General features: G+C 34.1%; 1 protein-coding gene across 1 annotated transcript in view; it reads right to left on the bottom strand.

The window, feature by feature from the left end:
* LOC149807279 (uncharacterized) overlaps positions 1-24789 on the bottom strand; it is a 266051-nt gene that overhangs the window by 117608 nt on the left and 123654 nt on the right. The window contains exons 30-36 of the mRNA XM_089953277.1: positions 19163-19177; positions 18324-18512; positions 16589-16603; positions 14375-14389; positions 13613-13801; positions 12248-12262; positions 556-639 (exon numbers count right to left, since the gene is read on the bottom strand). Of these exons, the coding sequence (XP_089809403.1) occupies positions 556-639; positions 12248-12262; positions 13613-13801; positions 14375-14389; positions 16589-16603; positions 18324-18512; positions 19163-19177 (522 nt within the window). The remainder of the gene's footprint in view (positions 1-555; positions 640-12247; positions 12263-13612; positions 13802-14374; positions 14390-16588; positions 16604-18323; positions 18513-19162; positions 19178-24789) is intronic.

Consider the following 24789-nt stretch of genomic DNA (forward strand, 5'->3'; position numbering starts at 1 on the left):
GTAATGCATATGACAAAAGAGCAACAGTTCTATATTTACCAAGACCAAGATGTTTGGTTTTATAGTAAATCATATGACAAAAAAGTGACAGACATATTTACAGGGACCATTGTGCTTTGATTCATAGTAATGCATTTGACAGTCAATATTTACAGAAAGCAAAATGTTTAGCTTCACGGTAATGTATGTGACTGAAGTGAATGAAATGATAATTGTAGCAACTAGTATGCCTAGTTTTGCAATAATAAATGTGATGGAACTGTCAAACATTTACTGAGATTTAGATGCTGGGATTGTAACATGCATGACACATGCAAAAGGTCATCTGTATAGAATAATAATTGTCTGTCTAATGAGTCACCTAAGAGGCCTATATTCATTATTTTCTCATTAACATGAATGACAACTTTAATTCAAGGATACACTGACAAATTTGGAATGGGCACAAAATAATGAAAGGTGTTCCAACTATTGTATTTACTATTATGGCATTTTTCCTGGCAATTACAGGTCCTATGCTACATATTGAGAAATCACAAAATCTGGTGTACTTACCAACTTCTGTTACTACAGGATAGTCTGTTGGATAGTCTGTTACTATAGGATAGTCTGTTGGATATTCTTGTGGTTTACGATAGTCTGTTGCAATTGAAATGAAACAAAGAAGTTGCAGGCTCCTGAATAGCATACGAAAAACTATCTATTGGGAAGGATATTCTGTATAAACTTAACACAGTTATGAATGAATTACAAATATGGTTTGGATAATATGGAACTTTGATTATGGTCTGCATTGGTGTTTAGTTTGATAGTAATGCTTTTTAACAAAAGCAGCGGAAATTTTCAGAGACCACAATGCTTCACAGTAATGCATGTGACTGAAGTGAATGGTGGATATTTCAAGTAACTGATATGCTTGGATTCCCATTTAGTACATGTGATGAAAATGACTAACAAGATAACCAAAATGCTTAGTTTCCCAGTAATGCACATGAAAGTAATGCAAAGCTTATAGTGGATACAATGCCTGGTTTTACATGAATGCATGCGATGAAGCTGACAAATAGATATTTAGTATTGGATGCTTGGTTTTAGATGAATGCATGCGATGAAACTGACAAATTGATATTGAGTCTTGGATGTATGGTTTTACATGAATGCACAAGATGGAATGGACAATGTATACGTAGACTAGGATGCTTGATTTACATTAATGTATGTGACAGAATGGACAAAAGGATATTAGTGAGATTTGGATGTTTTGGGTATACATGTCTGTATGGCAAAACAGTTGTTTGCCCAAAGCTTCACCTAAGAGGCCTACTGCTGGACTAAGAAATCATGCTAGACAGAAGTGTGATTCATTAGTGAAAAAAAACATCATCTTTTAAGTGAAGTATGCCTGACTTGCTGGTGACATAAATCACTTATAAGTTGCTTATACTTTGCATATATATTGAGAAATATCAGTTTGTACTAATAAAGTACAAGTGAAAAAATATTGATTCATGCATCACCTTTGTTTCCCTTATAAGTGACATATAAGTCTCTTGTAGGCAATAGAAGCTGTTTGATTTAAGGACTATTTTGTTCAAATAAAGCAGAGTTGATTGAGACAAAATTGTTTCACTTTTATAAGTATGTCATTTTCTGCTTTATAGTTTATTTCTGCTTTATAGTTTACTTCAAACTATAAACCAAGTCCAACAAAAAGTTATACAATGGAGTTTAAAATATTCATAGCTCTCCAACAGGTTTATTGAATTTAATCAATTGAATATAAATCTCTTATTTAAAATACTTAAAGATTTTAAAAACTGTTCATGCAGACTCACTTACAATGTTCAATTAAGCAAAGAAAATAACACTTTATACTATTAAATTTTATTTTAATCTATGTACCAGGACACAAACTTAAATACAAGTTTCATGAATACCCAGGTACAGTATTTCTCTCATAATAGCACAGGCACTATCTTAAATTTGTTACAAAGTGTGGATGTTGGAATTTTTTGTACAAGAAAACCGGGCTTAAAAAAAATCTATTTATAAAATCATTCCTCTTAATCTTACAATTTTTTTCTTCTTTCTACCAGACCTATAAAACCTGCCTCTGTTTTTGTTACTGTAAATGTTGCTACTCCTATTTATTATTATTATTGTTATTATTATTATTATTATTATTAATATTATTCAGTAATGATAGTCATTTCCCTTAACAGTACAAAGAATGGTTTAGTAATGATTAATAAGTAACATGTTTTGGTTAACAGCAACAAAGAACTACCGTGACAGCGCTTGTTTTCAAACCTGATCAATTTTTGCATTCATATGGACACTACTTTGCTTGTTCATTTAGGAATATTAATGGCAAGCATTACCTGTTCATGTGTAGCAACTGGTCACAGAACCTGAAGAAGTGCAGCAAAGGATGGTCATGGGGATATTATGTTGGTTAGTGCGAAATTGTGTTGTATTTTGTAGTTCTACAGGCTGCAGTTAGGCAGATATTGCTGCAATGCAGTTTGCACCCAAGCACTGAATACATCAGATTAAATAACCTCATAATCTTGTACTTCACAAGCATGGAGTTCATCACTTTGCAACCAGTATTATTTATTGCTCTGAGTTGACCATTTTACAGATCTGAGTTATTTACTGCTGTGCCAAACTGCAATTATTGAAGCAATTGTCTTGACAGTTATTGCCTTGACAGTTATTGTCTTGACAGTTATTGATAACAGGGTAGAGACTTAAGCAAATTACATTCAAGCTTGTTATTGCTTTCCAATTATTCTGGACTTTATTAAAAATTATGTCAGCATATATAATCATTTGTACAATGTGTTCAATGAAGAGAAAAATAATGCCATTGATCACTTATTTTGGGCAGCAGGAGGGTGGTTATCATTTCAATTATAATTCACTTCTAAGTGTAGCAAGTGAACGACTCCTGTTTCACTTGGACTTCACTTTTAAGTATACTTTATTACAAATAAAATATATGTGGCTTTGTGTACAGTCTATTTCTAAAAGTGGCTGTGAAAAGCATTTCAAACTTGAATTGCTAGTAAATACTATATATTTTCATGCGTTTCTATGAAAACATACATTTTTGATGTAAAATATATTTTTAATTATTATAATAATAATAGTAATAATAATAACCTTATTTGAAGAGGGTAATAATTAGCTAAGAACTAATCTACCTTGAGGCCCTCATACAAAGGAATTTATTTATTTTAGCTGCTTCTCTGAAGCCACTGGACATATTGGGTTTGGAAGAAGGAAATAGAGTGGGCATTTCTAATCTCAACTGGAATACTATTCCAGAGCAGAGTTCCAGAGTATTGGAAACTTTTTTAAAATAATTCCTTATTTGGTTTGGGAATTTTTATCTTTTTGGTAGACATGGTATTAATTTCCTGTCATTTCTGAAAAAAATTATGTTTCAGTTAATTCAAAATGGGACATTACTCATACATTTAAAAAAATAAAATAAAATAGCTTTTTGTACCATTACAAGTACATAAAACTATAGATGTTTGGTACAAACTCTTGTAATCTAATTTCTGGCCTATAAAAATCATTTTCCTGGTTGGAAAAATGTTAAAAAGTTTAAATTTTATCACCTCACTGTTACCATGTATTGTGTCTGACTATTTATGTGATGTTCAACTTACCCCATCATAATACTTTCAGTAAATTAAAGAATAAGATGTGCATTTTGGAGTCATTTCAGTGTTTGAATAAAGAAAATTTTATACTTTTATTATATTTTCAACATTTGACATACTTACAAGTTTATAGACAAACCATTCATATCTGTCCAATTTCACCATGAGTAAAATGTTGGGTTCCTTTTTTTACCTAAACGCAAACAGTTGCACATGACACACTGGCTATTCTGTTGTCAAAAACCATGTAACCGATCAGAGGTTGTTTATCAGGATGTCCATAAGGATGTTAGGTGGCTGTTACGTGAACCAGTAATTTATGTGATACATGACAAAAGATAATTCTTTAAACAGGTAGCAAATAGATTTAATAATTTGTTCATCTTTATTGACAAATAGATGAAGACCATTAAAATGAAAGAATTCAGTGAGGAAACACCATTATTTTCTCGTCACTCTCAAGACAGTCAATCAAAACCAGCCTCATGCAACATTTATGGACTGGAAGTGTGCATAAACAGCTGTAATAGTAATAAACACAACTGAAATTCTATAACTAGTTCATCCTATTGACATGCCTGAAAGCTAAGTCTTAACATTGACATTTGGTCTTCTTTCGCTTTAATTTTTATTTCTGACCAACCTGTGTTAAAATCTCACAATACTGATGGAACAAAAATGGCAGTAAGAAAACTTGATTGCTGTTTAGTATTTAGTATTTTGTTAATTTAAGAGGACATCACTCACATGCACCTAATTAAACAAATACTGCATTTCCAATTAATGATTGTATATAATTTGATTACTTACAAGTGAATAAAGAATCACTATTATATATTGCAAATGAAAATAATGCAACAAAAATGTAAGTATAGTACTTTATCGATATTTGAAAGTACATACATGTACTAATACATTACAGACCAAACATACTTAATTTTACATTGTACATAAACATTTTTGTTTTCAGATTATATCAGAATTACCATTGGCAGACATATTTAAAGTTGGCAAATTAAGGGACAATGAAGAAGCCAAATAAAAAATATACAGATGTGGTATAGCTACTTTCAGCACAAACCTGTCAATTGCCTGCTCCTAAATATTTTATGAATTTTAAATAGAGAAATAAAACTGTTTGTTTGTCCTTGTGACACTAGTTTCATTTTCTATCCCAATAAAGTTTTTTACCAATAAAATGGAACATGAAACAATCTTTTGTTACTTTGTGCTAATTGCAAATGTTACTAACATCTTTAAAAAAAATACAAAGAAAATGTTTCACATGAGAATATTTGAGTTCCTAATGTAATGTTTGATGTTGTTACTTGATGGATTACAAGTATACGATAAATCAACACTTTACATACATCTTAACCAGACAGATGCTGCTGCTTTTATTCATTATGTAGTTGTAATAGATTTATGTTAATTATTATCCAGATAAAAGATATCAGTATCTAATTTGTCCATTACTGTTAGGCGAGTTGCAAGTAAATGACTGCAATGACCTTTCAAGCAATTTTTTGAAAGGAAAAATGAGTTATCTTCCAAATGTTATTTTGTTTAAGAAAGGATAGGAGATCATCGATCCATAGTTAATTTGATGTGAAATTGAAACATTTCAATTTGTGGTATTTGTCCCAAAGGGTTCACTGAAAAGCATATTTTTTTAAAATATATAATTGTAATAAGTTATAATTCATTTATATGTGAAATGTCTAAATTGCATATCCATTTACAGGTGAAATGCATAATTTTTATATAAAGTCATAATTCTTCAAATACAAATCACTTATAAGTGGTAAGTCACTTGCAAGCTCATAATTTAGTAACATTAGTCACCTTTAGTTTTTGTCAACAACAGATACCAAGATGTGTTACTTGTGAAACTGATGCCATCTATGGCAAGGAGTGAGATTGTGTCTTATACTGTTAAGTTAGTTGGAACAAAATGCTTGTGCCAAGCAAGGCATCTGTTAGTACCATTTTTATAAGTCTTTGGTACGACTCGGCCGGGGATCGAACCCACGACCTACCGGATCTGAGGCGGACGCTCTAACCACTAGGCCATTGGAGCGGTCAAGAAGTCTAGAAACAGGACTCACCAAAAGTATGATCATTAATATGGTTAAAACTCTAATGCACCTTGGTTTCATTCATGGGTGGATTGTTGATAAGATCAGCAACCATCCTCACTTGTTTTGCTTCTGGAATCTGCCAATTCTACAGGAATGGAGTGTACTGGGATCACCCCAGTACAGACCTCAGGACCAAATTCAGTTTAGGAGAATATTAGGATAAGGGGTATTGTAATTAGGCTGGGATGACCCTAACTTAGGTCAAAGATCATCCTTGATTAGAGTTCTAGCTAAATTTATTTTCACTTTATACGAGTAGCCCTCAGATGGCTAAAAAATTATTCAATGTATTTAATGTTTTGAAACTAACAGGTCTTTATACATGTTTTGAAAAAGGTTGTCTAAAATAGAGCATAATCACTGCAACACCAAGGTTCATCAAGTTAAAAATCTGAATATTGTTTGCATGGTTGGTCAAAGACATCAAGAAATAATTAACATAGAACTGTTTATAATCACAGAATATATAAAATTAAACATAAAAAGTGGATTTGTGTATGAGTAATTATTTATTATTACAATATTAGGTGGAAAATATGCTAAGGTTGGCGATGAGAAACAGGGAAGGTCAGCTGACCAGAAACATTTTCTGTTTGGTATTATAGGTACATATATCTTCACTTTTAGTACAACCACCTGTGATTTTAATGGGAACCTCTTGATAAATCAATATGACGTATACTTATTTATGAGATAATAAACTATTGCTACAAAATAAAGGTCCATTAGAAACTGCATAAAAAGGTTTGTAGATCGTACCTTTATCTTAATTAGAAAATCAATGGTTTAGTCAGTACAACTGTTCAATGTCAAATGAAAATGGTAAAATAACTTGTATATGGACACATAGAATAACAATATATTTGGGAATTTAAATATTGTCTCAGAACAATTGGACAAGGTTAATGAAATGTAAGGTTTCCTAATTTTCATTCAAGTATTAGACCACACAGTTCAGAGATACTGCCACATGAACAGTTAAGGCATTACAACACATGGAATAGCAGACAATACTGTATGTTTTATATCAACTTCAGTAAATTTATATACAATTTTCTTTGCATCAGCAAAATTATGGAAAAAAGGCAACTAAGTAATCCTCCTTTTTATCCCTCAATCTGCATGAAATGCATTTGTCCATAATCTATCAACTATAGAACTGAATTCTGTGAATAAACTGAACTTCCAAGTCTATATTATTATGACTATGTGGCCTTAAAATAGAAGAGTGAGAAGCAACAAGCTTTGTAAATTTCAACAATCAATTTATTTCCCTAGAATACAAAGTGAAAATGTAAAAAAGGGACTTGCAGTATTACAAATTAAATACCAAATAATCCAAGAAGTACAGGCAAGTCCTAATGAATTAAGTCATGAATAAACTTTAGTGGAAAGCCAAATTAAATCCAATGCTGAAAGTGTTAATGTGCCTGAAGTGGCCTATATAATGGTGATGTGTCAACCATCTTTTGTTGGATCACAATAACACAATCCAAGAATTAAATCCTTATTTGAAATTTGATTCTAAATTCAAAACTATTTTCATGTATGTTATTTTTGAAGACAAGTTTGTTGTCCAGAAGAGAATCACCTGAATTAATTTGAATAAATAAATTCCAGCCCAAATGAATTTCTGGACACAACAATAATACAACTGATTCTGCTAAGATCTTAAAGCACAATTGAATAACTTGTAGAAAAAGTTCACATAGTCCTCTACCTGACCATGGGTCAAAATTAGCATTTTCTAATAAAAACTATTACCTAATGGAAATTTCAACCTGGAAGGTTCCAGATGTTTACAAGATAAAATCTTAGTCATAATGAGGTCTTTTACTAAAATTATAATATAGAATATGGAATGTGTCCAGTAAGATGGGTATATTTATAGCAGAATTCCAATAACCTAACCCAGACCCAAACAAATGTTTACTTCTATTAATAATGGTCCTAATATTAAACATATATAGAGAATCTTTTATGTTGTTGTTGTTGTTGTTGTTGGGTTTAATACCATTTTTCAGCACATGATAGACTAAGGACAGCTTAAACATTTTCATTTAAGGCAACAAATCTAATTTTTGTTACTTCAAAACACATGCAATTTCTCAAACTTGAATCAACCTATCAGATAGGTATCTGAGTAGATCTGGGAAAAACATTTCAGTCCATATGAGGTCAAGATGCAAAAACGTACTCTTCTAAAAGCATTTATAAACTTGCTTTCAGTGCAGTTTTACCTCTACTGGTCACATACATGTCAGTCTGTTTGCACAACTATGTGAAGGATTACTATTAAACTTTACACACACATGTAGGTCTTCTTGGTCCTAAATGAAAAAAGATATGTTTATATGGGTCTGTGCAGTTTGTTATGATTAAATCAGTAGAACACAGACTGATCTACCAGTTGCTATTGCTGTTGTAGGGTTTAATACCATTTTTCAGCACACGATAGGCTATACATGGTGGTCAGTATTAATGGTGGAAGAAGAACCCTGGAAAATCCCGGAAAGAACCACTGACCCACGAGAGAACCACCGACCCACAAGAAGCTACTGGCAAGCTTTCTCACATACCCACATAATACAGTGCTTTTTCTTTAATGGTAGCTAATTTGTATCAGTTGCAATGGAGGACAAAGTATAGTCTTGTGTTGACATATAAATTATCCAGGCAAAGACTAAACAAACATTAGCAGCTCAAATCAAATCTATTATGGCTATCTTTAGTTACCAAACAAAATTTTGGGACATACATATTGAAAATGTTCAAAGCCATTTCTGTAAACAATATCTATACACCTTGTTAATGTGAATAACAAGAGAATGTGGCAGATGACCAATATGTTACACATTACTCTAGGTGTGTTAATATTGGTTTAAGTTGTTCAACTGGGATAGGAGCATCAGAATGTGACAAAATGCTTATAGCCCCAATGCTGCCATTATGTCCCCAAAATAATTTATAAGCCAAATCATCTGAATAATACTGAAATATTCAAAGATACTGGCCCTAAACATCACTGGTTCCATTAAAACCAGATAATGTTTCATCACATTATGAGCCATGTAATTTCTTTCTTGAAATGAGAAATCCCACCCATTTTCATGTTTACAAATTAAGCTGATGTTAATCGGCAACATCCATGGGTCAACCTATTCGAGTCAAATGCTGGAATACAAGATTTAATGCTGTCACCAGTGTAAACATAAGCCAACACCATGCTATGTCAGACTGTCTACAACCAGTTCACAATGGGTACGTGGGAAAGCCTGCCAGTAGCTTCTTGTGGGTCGGTGGTTCTTCCCTGGGTTTTCCAGGGTTCCTCCTCCACCAGTTATACTGGCCGCCATGTATAGCCTATCTTGTGCTGAAAAATGGCATTAAACCCTACAACAACAACAACAAGAAGTTCACAATTCAAAGTACTAATCACCATTAATACTGGCTGCCATGTATAGCCTATCATGTGCTGAAAAATGGCATTAAACAGTACAACAACAACAACAAAGTACTAATATGAACCAGCTGATCACCAATAGTCACAAGTCTCGTTTTAATCTAATGCAGCTTTTTTCTTCTCAAATCCATTACAAAAAGCTGGTTTGCTTCTCTTCATTCCCCCTTAAATCAATTTTTGTATCACATGCAAATGTTATTAGATTAGTCACCAATGTAATTTGTCAACTGTATCACATCACTACTTTTTTGCAGCACTCCCCAAAAAGAACAGAATTACGAGTGACTGCATTTAATTTAGGGGTGGCACCTCTCAATTCTAAACTAAAATAACCTGAACATTTAAATCATTAGATGTGTGCGCATGATTTGGATTTTTTAATGTAGCTTTTAATTTTTCAGTCATAATATCTGCAGTGTGGCAGTTTGCAGTGATTAGCACTGGGGCATCATGTTCCACCCAGTAACATTATCCTAACACCAGGCCAACTAGTAATACTAACCTCTTAATGCCAAATGCCTACTGAGGCAGTTGTTAGTACCATTTTTTCAAAAGTCTTTGGTATGACTCTACCAGGGTTTGAACTGAAACTCCAACATCCGAGTTGGATGCTCTAACCACTTAGGCCACCGGAGTGGTCTTAAATCATTAGATGATAATGTACAAGTTATATGGACGTCAAATGCAAGACATCTATTACTGCCATGGTTTTGGCATTGTATGGATATAACAATATAATTGAAACAGAAATATGCTAATTACATTCTCTCTAAGAGTGGTGAATGCAATGTCAAAATTGGCCTGAAAAAAACAAACACACAATCATCAAAATGAAGGCAAATTTTGCCATTCATATGCTCTAGTTATAAACTTTCTCTAGAGCTTGGTAGACATCATGGAATTACTTACATCGTAATTTGTTGTCACAGTAACATGGAATTCACTGATCATGAATATCGTACATTGTTCATTTCTAAACATCAAGATATAAGAAGAAAGTATTTAAGAAACTTGATGTAATCAATATCTAGATAAATTCTAGGGCTTTATGTCAACACAGAATCCTCTTGCTATTCACTGAGTTGCATTACTTATACACCATTTCCTGCATCTACAAGAAAGCAATACGTACATGTACACTACAAGTAAAAATTCTGTCTTTGAACAACTATTAGCCAGTGGCTAATTACCAATGAAAAATCTTTGCAAAAGTATATCTGTATTTTATTAATCTAATAGCCTGTCTTGCTACCAACTTCAACATATGCAAGCTCACATGCAGTTTTCTAGAAGTCTATGGGCACACGATTTGTCAGGCCCTACCTACTGAAGTGTACAGAGCTGGAATGTATGGATAGTAAAAGATCCTTGTATAATCTCCAATCAAAACTGCCATTTTTTAACACTGAAGTAACGAGTTTTGTTCTATTAACTTAAGGGTAGTACTTCTATATACTAAAAATACATGTGCTTACATTCCATTGTGACAACTTAAAATCACATGTAATTAGCAGTGTACATTTTATAAACATCAACATGAGCTGCTAAAATAAACATGAATATTTTGAACATCTCATTAACTTGTATACATTAAAAATGAACATACATTCTCTTCTGACAACTAAAATTAAGAGAAAATCACTGCAATTATTAGCATAAATTTTATAAAAGACACATCAACTGCTAGACTAAACACAAGTACACTGAACATGATATTGTACATCTCTCCAGCATCTAATAATTCTCTGTATAGGCACATGATGAGTAGTGCACTGTATTATTATTCAATGGGTCCCAAAAATCTCAACCAGTTGGTCAAGATCCATAGTCTCAAGCTAAACTGAATTGGTAGAAACATACCACAACAATGACATTTGACCTTTGACACTAGTATCTCTATTTTTCTTCATTACCCTTAGCACATGCCATCTGCTCAGTTTGGGCAAGGAACATCTTTCACAACAAAATTTATGGAAATCCAGAAACAATGACCTTCACCTTTCACCTTCTAAAGCCAACATCTATATGCTCATACCTTATTAGAGGTGCAAGCCAAGTTTGGTCATGATCTGTGATTTTCAGCAAAATGTCATTTTGTAGAAACCATTCCTCTTCTATCAGAAATAGTAACCTTGACCTTTCACCCCAAAATGGATAGGGTTCTTCCTTGGTTCAAGCCTTATAAAAAAGCTTTGTTATCACATGCAATTTAGAACTAATGTTATTGTGCAGAAGCTATTTCACTTTTGACCTTGATCATGGACCCTAAAATCAACAACATTCTTCCAAATATTAAGCGCAAACATTGCAACCTTTGGTAACTGCACATGGTGCACAACTCAAGCTGCAATGCCTGAGCCAATGTGGCTCATGCAAAAAAGGATAAGCCATAAAAAGGCAACTCTGAAGGATTACCTCTTTTGATGAGGATCCATCTTACCACTATTGTACAAGTCCTGATCATTGCCACTAAGTGAGCAATATTTTGTTAGTAAAAAGTGAATTCTGATTAAAATCAGAATATTAAAGCACAGTTCTGTGTAGTACAGAATGCATGCTGCCACATAGCACTGAATGTATGAATTTTTAAAACATTTTTGGAGAAAAATTATGCCATAAGCAAAAACAGTTCAGAAAAGCAGCATATTCCCATCATGATCTTCATCTTTAAGATTAAGGTGTGTATGAACCATTTTAAATACCCTCTAAGGTGGTGGTGCCATATAATAAAATTATCAGGCTGTTTCACTACCAGACTTGAATATATGCAAGTTCATGTGCAGGTTTCTATGAGTTTATAGGCACAAGGTTAGTCATGCCACACAAAGTTTACTGAGCTGTAATGTATGGATAGTAAAATTTGTATAATCTCCAACAAGAGCTGCCATTTTTAATATTGAAGTTGCAAGTTTGGTTATATTAAGTTATTTGTAGTAATTATATATATTGAAAATCAATGTACTTACATTCTGTTGTGACAACTGAAATTAAGAGAAAATGTATAATTAGTAGTGTATTTTATGAATAAACTCATCAACTGCTAAAATGAACACAAGTACATCACATTATACATCTGTCCAGTATTTAATAGTTTTCTGTATAGGCACTTGTTGGGTATAATGGAGTTTAAGAATTAATTATTTAGTGGGTCATATAAATCTCAACCAATTGGTCAAAATGCAAGGTCTTAAGCTTAAATGAATTGGTAGAAACATAGCACAATCATAATCTACACATTTCTTCATTACCCTAAGTGCAAGACATCCATTCAGTTTCTACATTTCTTCATTACCCTTAGCACATGCCATCTGCTCAGTTTCTGCAAGGAACATTCTCCACAACAAAAATTGTTATGGAAAGCCTTTTCTTCCAGAAACTATGACTTTCACCTTTCACCTTCTAAAGCCAACATCTATATGCTCATATCTTATCAGAGGTGCAAGACATCCACCAAGTTTAGTCAAGATCTGATGTACAACAAAATGTCATTTTGTGGAAACCATTCCTCTTCTACCAGAAATAATAACCTTGACATTTCACTCCAAAATGGATAAGGTTCTTCCTCAGTGAAAGCCATATAAAAAACTTTGTTATCATGTGCAATTTAGTACTAATGTTATTGTGCAGAAGCTATTTTACTTTTGTCAGCTGCCAGGACCTTGATCATGGTCCCTATGATCAACAACATTCTTCCATTAAGCGCAAACATGGCAACCTTTGGTAACTGCACATGGTGCACAACTTGAGTTGCAATGCCTGAGCCAATGTGGCTCATGCAAAAAAAGGATCAGATGAAAAATGGCAACTCTGAAGGATTACCTCTTTTGATGAGGATCAATCTCGTCACTATTGTACTGATCATTGCCACTAAGTGAGGAATATTCTGTTGGTAAAAAGTGGACTCTGCACAACTAAAATCAGAATATTAAAGCACAGTGTAGTACAGAATGCATGCTGTTGCATAGTACTGAATGTATGAATTTTTAAAACATTTTTGGAGAAAAATCATGCCATAAGCAAAAACAGTTCAGAAAAACACCATACTCCCATCATGATCTTCATCTTTAAGATTAGCATTTCACTTAACCAATGCAAGGTGTATATGAGCCGTTTGAAATCCTCTGTATGGTACTGACCCAGTGTAATACCTGGCTAAATTCACCACAAGAGGCACAAGATGCCATTGATCATTAGAGTACCTCAAAATTCTAAATTTGATCACTTCACTAAGCAGACATGGTTAGTTTTGTAAGACGACGACCACCTAATCTATGCTCATCCTTGTCTAGTGTTTTCCTATTATCCAGCCAAGAAAGAAGAATATCACTCACCTAGACTGCAATCATCAGAGTTGGAACCCTTGGTCACACATCGTTTCTTGGACCGACTAAAGACCTTGTCTGCAGGACAGTCCTTCTTGATCACAGTCCGCTTGAAGGTGCAATGGTAGTATGATCGGCAGTCATCTAGGTCAGGGAGGGAGTCACCAGGAGTACAGAGAGAAGCAGTCGTCTCAATTGCTAGAACATCCAACATTTTTCACATTAATGCCTACACACCTCAAAAGAACAGATTTTCAAAATTAAGGTTCAACTTGAGGTTTGGTTAATACCTTACTCTTACACATTGTAATGTAACTCATTTGCTCCCAAACTATAGAGATGGGTGGGATTATTTCATGTGGCTGGTAAAATCATCTTGAATTCAGTTCATGTGATGTGGATGCAACACAGGTATCCTGAAAACAATACCTAAATATGTAACCTTTGACTGAGGTGCAGGCTGAAAACTACTCGGGAACATGGAGAACACTATATTCCACTATCACTGTTGTGGTGCAATATAATAAAATTATTGGGCTGTTTCACTACCAAACTTCAATACATGCAAACTCGTGTACAGGTTTCTGTGAGCTTATGGAAACAAGATTAGTTGCAATGTACATAAAGTCTACAGAGATGTAAACTATGGATAGTAAAATATCCTTTTATAATCTCCAATCAAAGCTATCTTTTTTTCAATACTAAATTTGCAAGTTTTATTAGATCAGATTGTGGGTAGTACTCGTATATATTAAAAATAAATGTACTTACATTCTGTTGTGAGAGCTGAAATTAAGAGAAAATCATGTGTTGTTATTGGTATATTTTATAGAGGTATCAAATGCTAGAATAAAGACAAGTACTTTGAATTTCAGGTTATACACCTGTCCATTGTTTAATAGTTCTCCGAATAGGCACTTGTAGGGTAGAGTGGAGCCCAAGGATTATAAGTCAATGCATCCTACAAATTGCAACCAACTGTTCAAATTGCAACCAACTGTACAAATTGCAACCAACTGTACAAATTGCAACCAACTGTTCAAAATGCATGGTCTTGAGCTTAACTGTATCGGTAGAATCTTGCCACAACCGTGACCTCGGACACCAGATTCTCCACATTTCTTTTATTACTCTCAGTGCAAGACATCCCCTCCATTTGCTCAAGAAATGTTCTCAACAACAAAGGTTGTTAAGGAAAGCCTTTTCTTCCAGAAACAATAGACCTTATGAACCCAAAATCTACATACTCGTCTATTACCTAAAGTGCAAGCCATCCACAAAGTTTGGTCCAGGTCTGTAATATTCAAAAAATGGCATTTCACAGAAAACATTTCTGTGACCTTGATCTTGATCATAATATATAGGCTTCTTACTCAGTGCAAGCCATACAAAAAGTTTATTTATAAGATATGATTTAGTACTATCATTAATTTTCCGAGTTGTTGTTACCTTGACCATGGACCCCAAAATTGATAGCATTCTTCCATATCCTAAATGCAAATTCACAGCAAAGTTTGGTAACTGCAAATGGTGGAAAACCTGTGTAATTCCATAGCAATAAAATTGGTAATTGATATGATCAAATTGACAGAAACACTCAATACACTTTGCCTGACAGTAAAATGTATGCAAACATCAGGCAGATTACATTCTTGTACCATCACCTATCGCTGGTGACAGTTATGAATTTTATACCTTGATATAGCGAGAAACAAAGTATTTGAGTATGTTTTCAATGTCACACTACATGGAAAATTTCAAAATCTCTTAAAAAGTCTGAGAAAAAAAGGATGTCATATGATCTGGCATCCAAAGTATGGTAATGACCTCTACTACATGAAAACTGATTGGGTTCAGTTTGATGGCTTATGACCCATTAACATCAAAATCAACCAGGTTTACTCTGGTGCCTTAGAGCAGAGCGACACATGTAGATTATTTGATTCCAATGCATTCAGACCTTGCCGAAGAACATACTGTTTCACCAGACACAGACTGATCCAATGGCAGGATTCAAATCTGCATCACTTTCTTCCCAGGTCTGGCATGCTAAGCACCAAGCCATTGTGGCTCATGCAAAAGTGAATCAGATAATAAAGAAAATTTTTAAGGATTACGTCTTCTTCTGAAGATACGACACCTTCATTAAAATCTGAATATTTTACAGTTCCATGCAGTACAGAATACCAGCTGCCATACAGAACTATCATTTATGATGTATATGTTTAGACAAAAAAAATTATATAAGCCAAAAATGTTCAGAAAAGCAGCATGATCACAACACAATTTTTAAATTCAATAGCAATTTTCATTTACCCAATTGAAAGAGTATGCAATCTATTTGAAATCCCTTGTAAGGTATAGACAATACAATATCAAGCTAAATTCTGCACAAGAGGCACAAGATGCCTTCTATTGCTCAAGTCCCTCAAAATTCAACAGCTGACAATGTCACCAAGCAGACCTCATCCATATTGTAACATCATGTCCTTATCAAGTGTTTTCCTATTATCCTACCATGAAAAATAAAATTATCAATCATTTAGGTCACAATCATTAATGCTAGAACCCTTGGTCACACATTGTTTCTTGGACTGCCTGAAAACCTTATCAGCAGGACAGTTCATGATCACAATCCGTCCAAAGGTACAATGGTAGTAGGATTGGCAGTCACCTGGGTCAGGGTGGAGTCACCAGGAGTACAAGGAGAACACTATATTCCACTGTCACTGCTGTGATGCCATATAATACAATTATCAGGCCATTTTACTACCAGACCTGAATATATGCAAGGCTCCCGTGTGGATTTCTGTGAGCTTATCGGCACAAGATTAGTCGTGACCTACATTAAGCCTGAGCTGTAATGTACGGATAGTAAAATATCCTTGTATAATCTCCAACCATGGCTGCTATTTTTTAATAATGAAGTTTGGTTATATTAACTTAGGGGTAATACTTGAATATGTTGATAATAAATGTACTTACACTCTGTTGTGACAGCTGAAATTAAGAGGAAATCATGTGTTATAATTAATGTATTTATTTTATAGACACATCAATTGCTAGAATAAACAAGTGCTCTGAATTTCACATTATACACCTGTCCAGTGATTAACAGTTCTTTGCATAGACACTTGTAGGGTATAATGGAATCTAAAGATTATTATTCAATGGGTCCTACAAATCTCAACCAATTGGTCAAAATGCATGGTCTCAAGATTACCTGAAATGGTAGAAACTTTTCACAATCATGGCCTGTGAAATCACAATCTATACATTTCTTTATTACCCTCAGTGCAAGACATCTGCTCAGTTTAGTCAAGAAACTTTCTCTACAACAAAAGACGTTATGCAAAGATTTTCTTCCAGTAACAACTGACCTTCACCTTTCACCTTCTGAACTAAAAATCTACATGTTCATATCTTACCCAAAGATCAAACTATCCAGAGCTTGGTCCAGGTCTGCGATGTTCAACAAAATGACATTCTGAGGAAAGCTTCTCTCTTCTGTCAGAAACAGTGATGTTGACCTTTCAACACCAAAATGGATAGGCTTCTTCCTCAATGGAAGCCATACACAAAGCTTAGTTGTAAGTTATGATTTAGTGCTAATGTTACTGGGCAGAAGCTGTTTTCTTTTTTGTAGTTGCCATGACCTTGACTAAGGACCACAAAATCAATAGCATTCTTCGATATCCTGATTGCAAACTGTTGGCGAAAAATGCAGACAACTCGAGCTATTCCACAAAGAAAACTGACAGAATTTAATACTCTGTCTTACAGTAAATATATAAAATTAAAATTTAGTATTTCTCATATATCAGGCAAATTTTATACTTGTGCCATCATCTATCACTATCCACAGTAATTGATTCTGTTTCCCCCTATAAATTGTTTAATATATGGTTGCAAGTCATATTACAGCCAAAATATATGGTTCACAGTCACATTGCAGGCAAAATTTCAATATCTTCTATGAAGTCTCAGAACATAAGGATTTCATATGATCCTGCATGCAAAATATGGTAATGACCTTTTTAAATGAAAACTGATTGGGTTCAGTTTGATGGCTTATGGCACACAAACATCAAAATTGACCAGGTTAACTGTTATGACTTTGAGCAGAGCAACTAAGCACTGAGCCACTGTGGCTCATGCAAAAAAGGGATCATATACAAAAAGCCAGTTTCGAAGGATTACCTACTCTCATTTAGATCCATCTCACCATCTTTTTGCAAGTCCTGATAACTGCCACTGTGTGTTGAAAATTTTGTTTGCTCAAAAATGGACTCTAAATTAAAATCAGACTTTTAATGAAAACTTTTATGTAATACAACATACAAGCTGTCAGAATACTGGGTGCATCATGTTTTAAAATGTAATTTTGGAGAAACAGTTCATATTTGTACACTAGAAATATTCAGAAAAGCAGAATGTTCACATAATGATTCTTGTGTTATAGCAGTGTTTCATTTTAACCAATGGAAAGAGTACATGATCCATCTAAAATCTAAGGTACAGACAATGCAATGTCTGGCTCATTTCTTTTCAAGAGGCACAAGATGGATGCTGTCTATTGCTCAAGTGCCTCAAAATTCAAGACGCCAACTTCAACAAGCAGATTTCATTAGTTTTGCATGAAGATGACCATGTAACCTATGTTCATCCTGGTCAAGAGTTTTCACATTATCCTGCCATGAGAAATAACAATATCACTCACCTAGACTGCAATCATCAAAGCTAGAACCCTTGGACACACATCGTTTCTTGGACCGACTGAAGACCTTGTCTGCAGGACAGTCCTTCTTGATCACAGTCCGTCGGTAGGTGCAATGGTAGTAGGACTGGCAGTCATCTGGGTCAGGAAGGGAGTCTCCAGGGGTACAGACAGAAGCAGTCATCTTGCTTGCTAGAACATTTAGCATTTTTCACATTAATACCTACATATCTCAAAAGGATAGATTTTTTAAAATTAAGGTTCAACTCTAGGTCTAGTTTCTACTTTACTCTTACACCTCATGTTGATGACTTCTACCTACATACCATGCAATTTTCCAGACAGTGGTGGGGTTTTCTTGCATTATAATGTAACACTCTTGTGCTGCCATGCTATAGAGATGGGTCAGGGATTATGTCACGTGGTCAATAAAATAATCTAGAAATTAGTTCATGCAATTTGGATCCCATGCAGGTATCCTGAAAACTGACCTAAACACAACCCAGTGACAGGTGCAGACTGACAAAACTACACAGGAACAAGAGGAACACTATAGTCCACTATTGTAGTGCAATATAATACAATTACCATGCTCTTATCATACAATTATCTCTACCAATTTTAACATATGCATGCTCATGTGAAGTTTTCTGTGGGCTTATGGGCACAGGATTAGTCATGACCTACATTAAGTCACCAGAAGTGTAAATGATGGATAGTAAAAGATCATTGTATAATCTCCAACCAAAGCTGCCATTTTTTAATACTAAAGTTGCAAGTTTGGTTACATCAACTTAGGGGTAGTACATGTACTTGTATATAATGAAAATAAATGTACTTACATTCCATTGTGACAACTGAAATTAAGAGAAAATCAGGTGCAAATTATTAAGTACATTTTATAAATAGAGACCTCTACTACTATAATGCTCACATTCTGACTTGACCAAGATCCTGCTAATATAAACCTGTTTCCAAGTCTGATCAAAATGTGAAAAAAAATGGCCTCCAGAGTGGTAACAAGTAAACGTTGAAGGATTGACAATGGACATGCGGTCATAAGATACACTCACTTGTTACTATTACAAAATCATCACACTGCACTCCCAAGCCAAAATGCATCCTTGTTAGCTTTGCACAAGCTTGCCAATAAATATTGGTAAGCTTCTGCAAACATGGCACTGTTTTTCATAATTTTCTTACCAACATCTGCAAGCTTGCACTTCTTGCAAACCTGCAATTTACAAGCTTATGAAAAGCACAAGCTTCCACATATTTTTACAGAATGTTTTAGAATTTTGGTTCACTACATATTATGTGCATAGAAACTGCAAGAAAATTTCTTTCTATCCAGATTCCAGCGTCCAGTAATATTTAACCTTAATGAAATATTAAAGTCGTGATACAATTTTACTGACCCTTTGATTTCCCAGCATATTAATTTGAGGCAACAAAACTAATTATAGTCATTTGTGCAAAGAAAGAGCAGGTTGATGCAATATATTTGTTGATGCCTGATTAATGATAAATACGTATAGTGTATTCAAACATCACTTTCACCCTGTGCAAGCTGAAAAACACCTTTAAAGTCAATATGTAAGGTAACAGAAGATAGATACCAGGTTTAAACATTTGTATTAGTCACTTTTTATGTTTGCACACACAACTAAATAATATCTTCAATTTATGCACAACAATATATAATGAATTGTACAAGGAAAGATACAATACATGCATTATAAGAAAATATAGGATAGACAAGTATTTGCATTCATTCTATCTCACTTATTATTACCAATATTCTGCAACATCAAAACCATAACCAAAATAACATCAATACTTAAAATATATATAAAAAAAAGTAAAATCTGAGCTAGGCTGATCCCAGCATTTGAGTTCATTCTGGGCTGATCCCAGCTTAAGGTACGCTTTGCTCCAGGCTGATCCCAGTATAATAGTGTATTCTGGTGGGTTGCTAGCTAATCCCAGCATTATAGTATACTCTGGGCTGATCCCAGCTCAAGTATAATTGGTGCTAAGCTGATCCCAGCATTAAAGTCTATTTTGGGCTAATCCCAGCTTCCACAGACTATGCTAGGCTGATTCCAGCATTCAAGTGTATTCTGGGCTTATCACAGCTTAAGTAGACTAAGTACTAGGCTGATCCCAGCATACTAGTGTATTCTGGACTGATCCCATCTTAACTGAATCTCTGCTTGGCTGATCTTTGCATAAGAGTAGTCTGGGTTGATCCCAGATTAGTGGAATTGAGCTATGCTGATCCCAGTATAAAGAAAGTATTCTTATTTTTTCCTATTTAATCTATAAAAAAATGTATTGAACAGACATGAACCTTACATTACTAGTATAGCATATGAGTATCCGATTGGGGGGAAAATGCCAATTTGAAGTTGATATTCAAATGTGAAAAATGAGAGCCCCCAAGAGGATGCCAGTTTGAATGTGACAATCCATTTGGAAGGAACGGTGTCTAAAACACATGACACTAAATGTATGTACACAACTGTTCCTGAGCAAAAAGTCTGTTAGGGTGAAATCTAATGTAGCGTGTATAACATGATGAAGACCATTGTCCTCAAGTCTTAATTAAATTGTCCTCCATATCAGCTGCAGTTGTGACCATTCCAATATGAAACGAAAGACCAGAAATGTTTTGCTCATCATAGCCCAGGTGCAGCAGGAGGAGCATCAAGTAAGACAGAAAAAGCTCTCTGCTAAATGAACGTCCCATGGAATCCACAAATAAAGGAGCACTTGCACCTTGACTTCCAGCCAAAGCACATTGCCACCAGCACCTCAAATACTGCTCTATACAGAACATGGGACACAACCAAAAGTTCTGAAAGAATGAAATGTTAACAGCAGGAAACGGGTCCATTTTTTAAGATAGCAAGGTAAGTATAAACAGATTTGTCCATTGGTAATGTCAAATCAAGAATCCTCAGGCAGTTGTATGAGGAAATGCTCTGCAATGATTGAACTGCAAATTCACCATATTACAAGAATCCAAATATATGCCACAAGACACATGCACTGCAGTGAGAACTCCAGTCTGAACAAACTCCTCCATCCACTGATTCCCCCATAAGACAGCCGAGGCTATAATTGGATACAGTTCAAATAAAGTCATTGAAGCACTGCTCTTCATAATTCGACATTACATCAGCTTACCAAACCAAACATTCCTCCCTTAATGGTCATTATCAGAGAAAGTTCAATGCAAATCAGGCAATACGTACCTAAAATAACTAGAGATCATCATGTTGAGCATAAACTAAATTTAATAAATTATCATCAGCTACTGTTGTGCAAATGTTTGTAATTTTCCCAGATCTTGTGTTTGATAATTTTGACTTCGTTAAGTCTGCATTTCTCTGGGTTATAATATGCATGCTTCATCTAAGTCTATCTTTAAAATGATGGTCATTAGTACACTCTAGCAAAGAAGCAGCACTTATCAAGTTTACATGAACAAAGATAACATTTATATAAAAAACTTCACCCACAACGTAAAATATTGAGAAGTAATTCTAGTAATTTGCATTATATTTGATGCAATGATATAAATCATCATTCAATAAAATTCTGAAAACTAACATTTTCCTAAGCTGTAATTTATTGGTTTCAACGCTAAAGGGGATTAGTACTTCACATCCAAGCTGCATGGGCAATGTCCACCTACTGTGTACACTGCATTATATATGTTGTGGCCGAGTGGTCTAATGCACTCTCCATTACGGATCACTGACATCTCACCTGCCTGCGTGGGTTCAAGTCTCGGATTCAGCCAATGTGGGTATTTGAGAAAGCTTGCCATTAGCTTCTCGTAGGTCAGTGGTTCTTTGAGGTCTTTCACGGGTTCTTCCTCCACCACTAATATTGGCTGCCATGTATAGCCTATCATGTGCTCAAAAATGGCGTTAAACCCCACAACAACAACAACAACAAAAACAACAGCATTAAATATGTACAGTACCAATTCTCATGAGCTTTTCATGTACTGCACATGCAAACCTTGTTAGAAATGTATACAAATAGGGTATATTTTGCAAGCTCATGTGTGCTGTTTGTTACATCTTGTGAACCAAGGAAAAACCATATGTTCACATGTGCAGACTTAATTTGCTCACATGAGAATCTGCACATTCACATCAGGAACTTAACTCTACATTACATCTATGTTTGAAAATATGGCCGAGTTCTGATCTCTCACACAAGTTATCATAATGTTTCCTACCTGAAATATTCTCAGCATGTTTTTAATTTTTTAATGTTTTTCTAATTTTGTGTTGTTTGTTTTTGTAAGAATATTATTATGTTTCTTATCCTATAGGTGTTGTCTAATGTTGTAAAGCGCTTAGAGGTTCTAAAGATTAGGTGCTATACAAAGTCCTCATTATTATTATTATTATTATTATTATTATTATATGAGAAATTTGGACTTTTGATTCTGATTAGACACCTGCAAATGTTGGATATCAAGCAAGGCATCCAAATTTTTGTCAAATACACAGTTTGTCTGATTACAATATTACTCAAAGAGAAGAATCTAATGTTAAAGTTACCCATCTGCACACATCTTTTTGAAACAATGGTATAAAAATCAGAATTTTTAAAAAATTTCAAGTTTCAAATCTAAAAGAAATAACTGCTAATGATGCCCTCAACCAAATCAACATTTAATTTCCAGTAATTATATTTTGTTATTTAATATTACCAGATTTATGCACTTTTTTAATGTGGTAAATATCAAAACCTATAATAATAATAATAATAATAATAATGATAATAATAATAAACTCCATGACAGATTTAAAAAGTAAATACCATTTGATTTCCTTTTATTATACATTTCTATACAATAACAATGCTTAAACAATGGCATCTTTTACCAATAAAGGGTGAGAAAAGTCACCCTTTTATCAAATTCCATTGTTCTGAATCCTTTGTTTCTTTTCAAGCATGTTATACATGTCCCTGTTATTACTACAAGTATTGTTGTGAACAGTGTGAAACAGTATCATTACAACAGTGATTATTATCATCTGCTGCCAGAAGAGAAAATAATTGGCAGTCATTTTCATACTAAATAAATACTTTAAAATGTATATACTTATTGTTTTCTTTGAGAAAGAAAAAGACTTGAGACCCATCCCATTCTGTCAGCATTAAAAAAGAATTAAGTTGCATGAAGTTTGCTTTTTTTTATAAAAAAAACAAATAAAATCATGCAAGATAAAAGTGGTTTTCCATGACAGACCTAATTTAGCAGTGACCTCAACAATAGTTACTTCCCTCATTTACAGACTTGAGACTAGCTTATGAATTCCAAATATGGACAGAACATCTCTGAGATACTAGAACAAGGACCTACCATGGCAGCCTCACTTTCAAACAGGCTAGTACGTTTTCAAGATTGAACTTTAGCTTATTAATTCAAGAAATTTCACTGCAAGCAGCACTAACACATGTGCAGCAACAAATCATGGAACCCCATAGATAATTTAAAATCACAGTTGTCATGCTGAGTAAAATCAAGATTGTATTTCATTTTGCCAGTTTACAGGACTGCAGTTTGTGGCTGCTTTAAACTCTGCTGCTCAGTATTTCCTTACAATTCAACGCATCTGATCAGATGGCTTTGTAGTCTTGCTCCACATAATCTGTGAAACAATTTATTTACTGCTGTACCTGTGTTGTCATGACAATTAGTTACCAATAGATTGATAATAGGTAAATGATATGTTTGCCTGTTAATCTCATTCTGCTTTTATTAGGGATTTTTGTCTCTCCAAATTCAGCCATCATCCACATGTTAACTGTAACAGGGACAACTTCAGAGGTCATCTCATCTAATTTAAAACATTTTAATTTTCAAAGATGGCAGTGAGTCTACCTCAAAGGTCTTAAGTATGAAGTAAGTAATTTCATTGTTTTTCTTTTCTGTTTAAAGATCTAAAGTACCAATTATTTGACAGATGTTGTAGCCTTTATTGGATGGTAAAACTAAAATTTAGGATGTTGTCGGTGTTGTAGGGCTTAACACCCTACAACTTAACATACAGAGAAGCAACAAAATTTTATAAGTTCTAATTTTTCATAAAACAGATTTTAAAACTTTTTGCTTGAAAGAAGGCTGTTTCAAACTGCATATTTGCAAATAAATCTACTTCAGAAATAGTTTAAATGTGTTCCATTTATTTCAGATTTGACATATAATCTTTTTTCTAACTGCAAAATTTTTAGCCTTATGAAGAGTATTCTTCAATGCTCTGTATTGTCATATTTGCATGCAATATGTTTAAAGCAATGAACTTGCAAGCTTGTTTGTTCATGCAATAATGTGCAAGCTTGTTTGTCTATGCAAGTTTGTTCATTACATAATTTAGGTTTTCATAAGTATGTACATTACAATATTTAGGACTGCACAAACTTGCAGCAAAATTCT

Source organism: Sinohyriopsis cumingii, chromosome 1 (assembly GCF_028554795.1).
Source record: "Sinohyriopsis cumingii isolate HCF-2022 chromosome 1, ASM2855479v2, whole genome shotgun sequence".
Taxonomy (NCBI): domain Eukaryota; kingdom Metazoa; phylum Mollusca; class Bivalvia; order Unionida; family Unionidae; genus Sinohyriopsis; species Sinohyriopsis cumingii.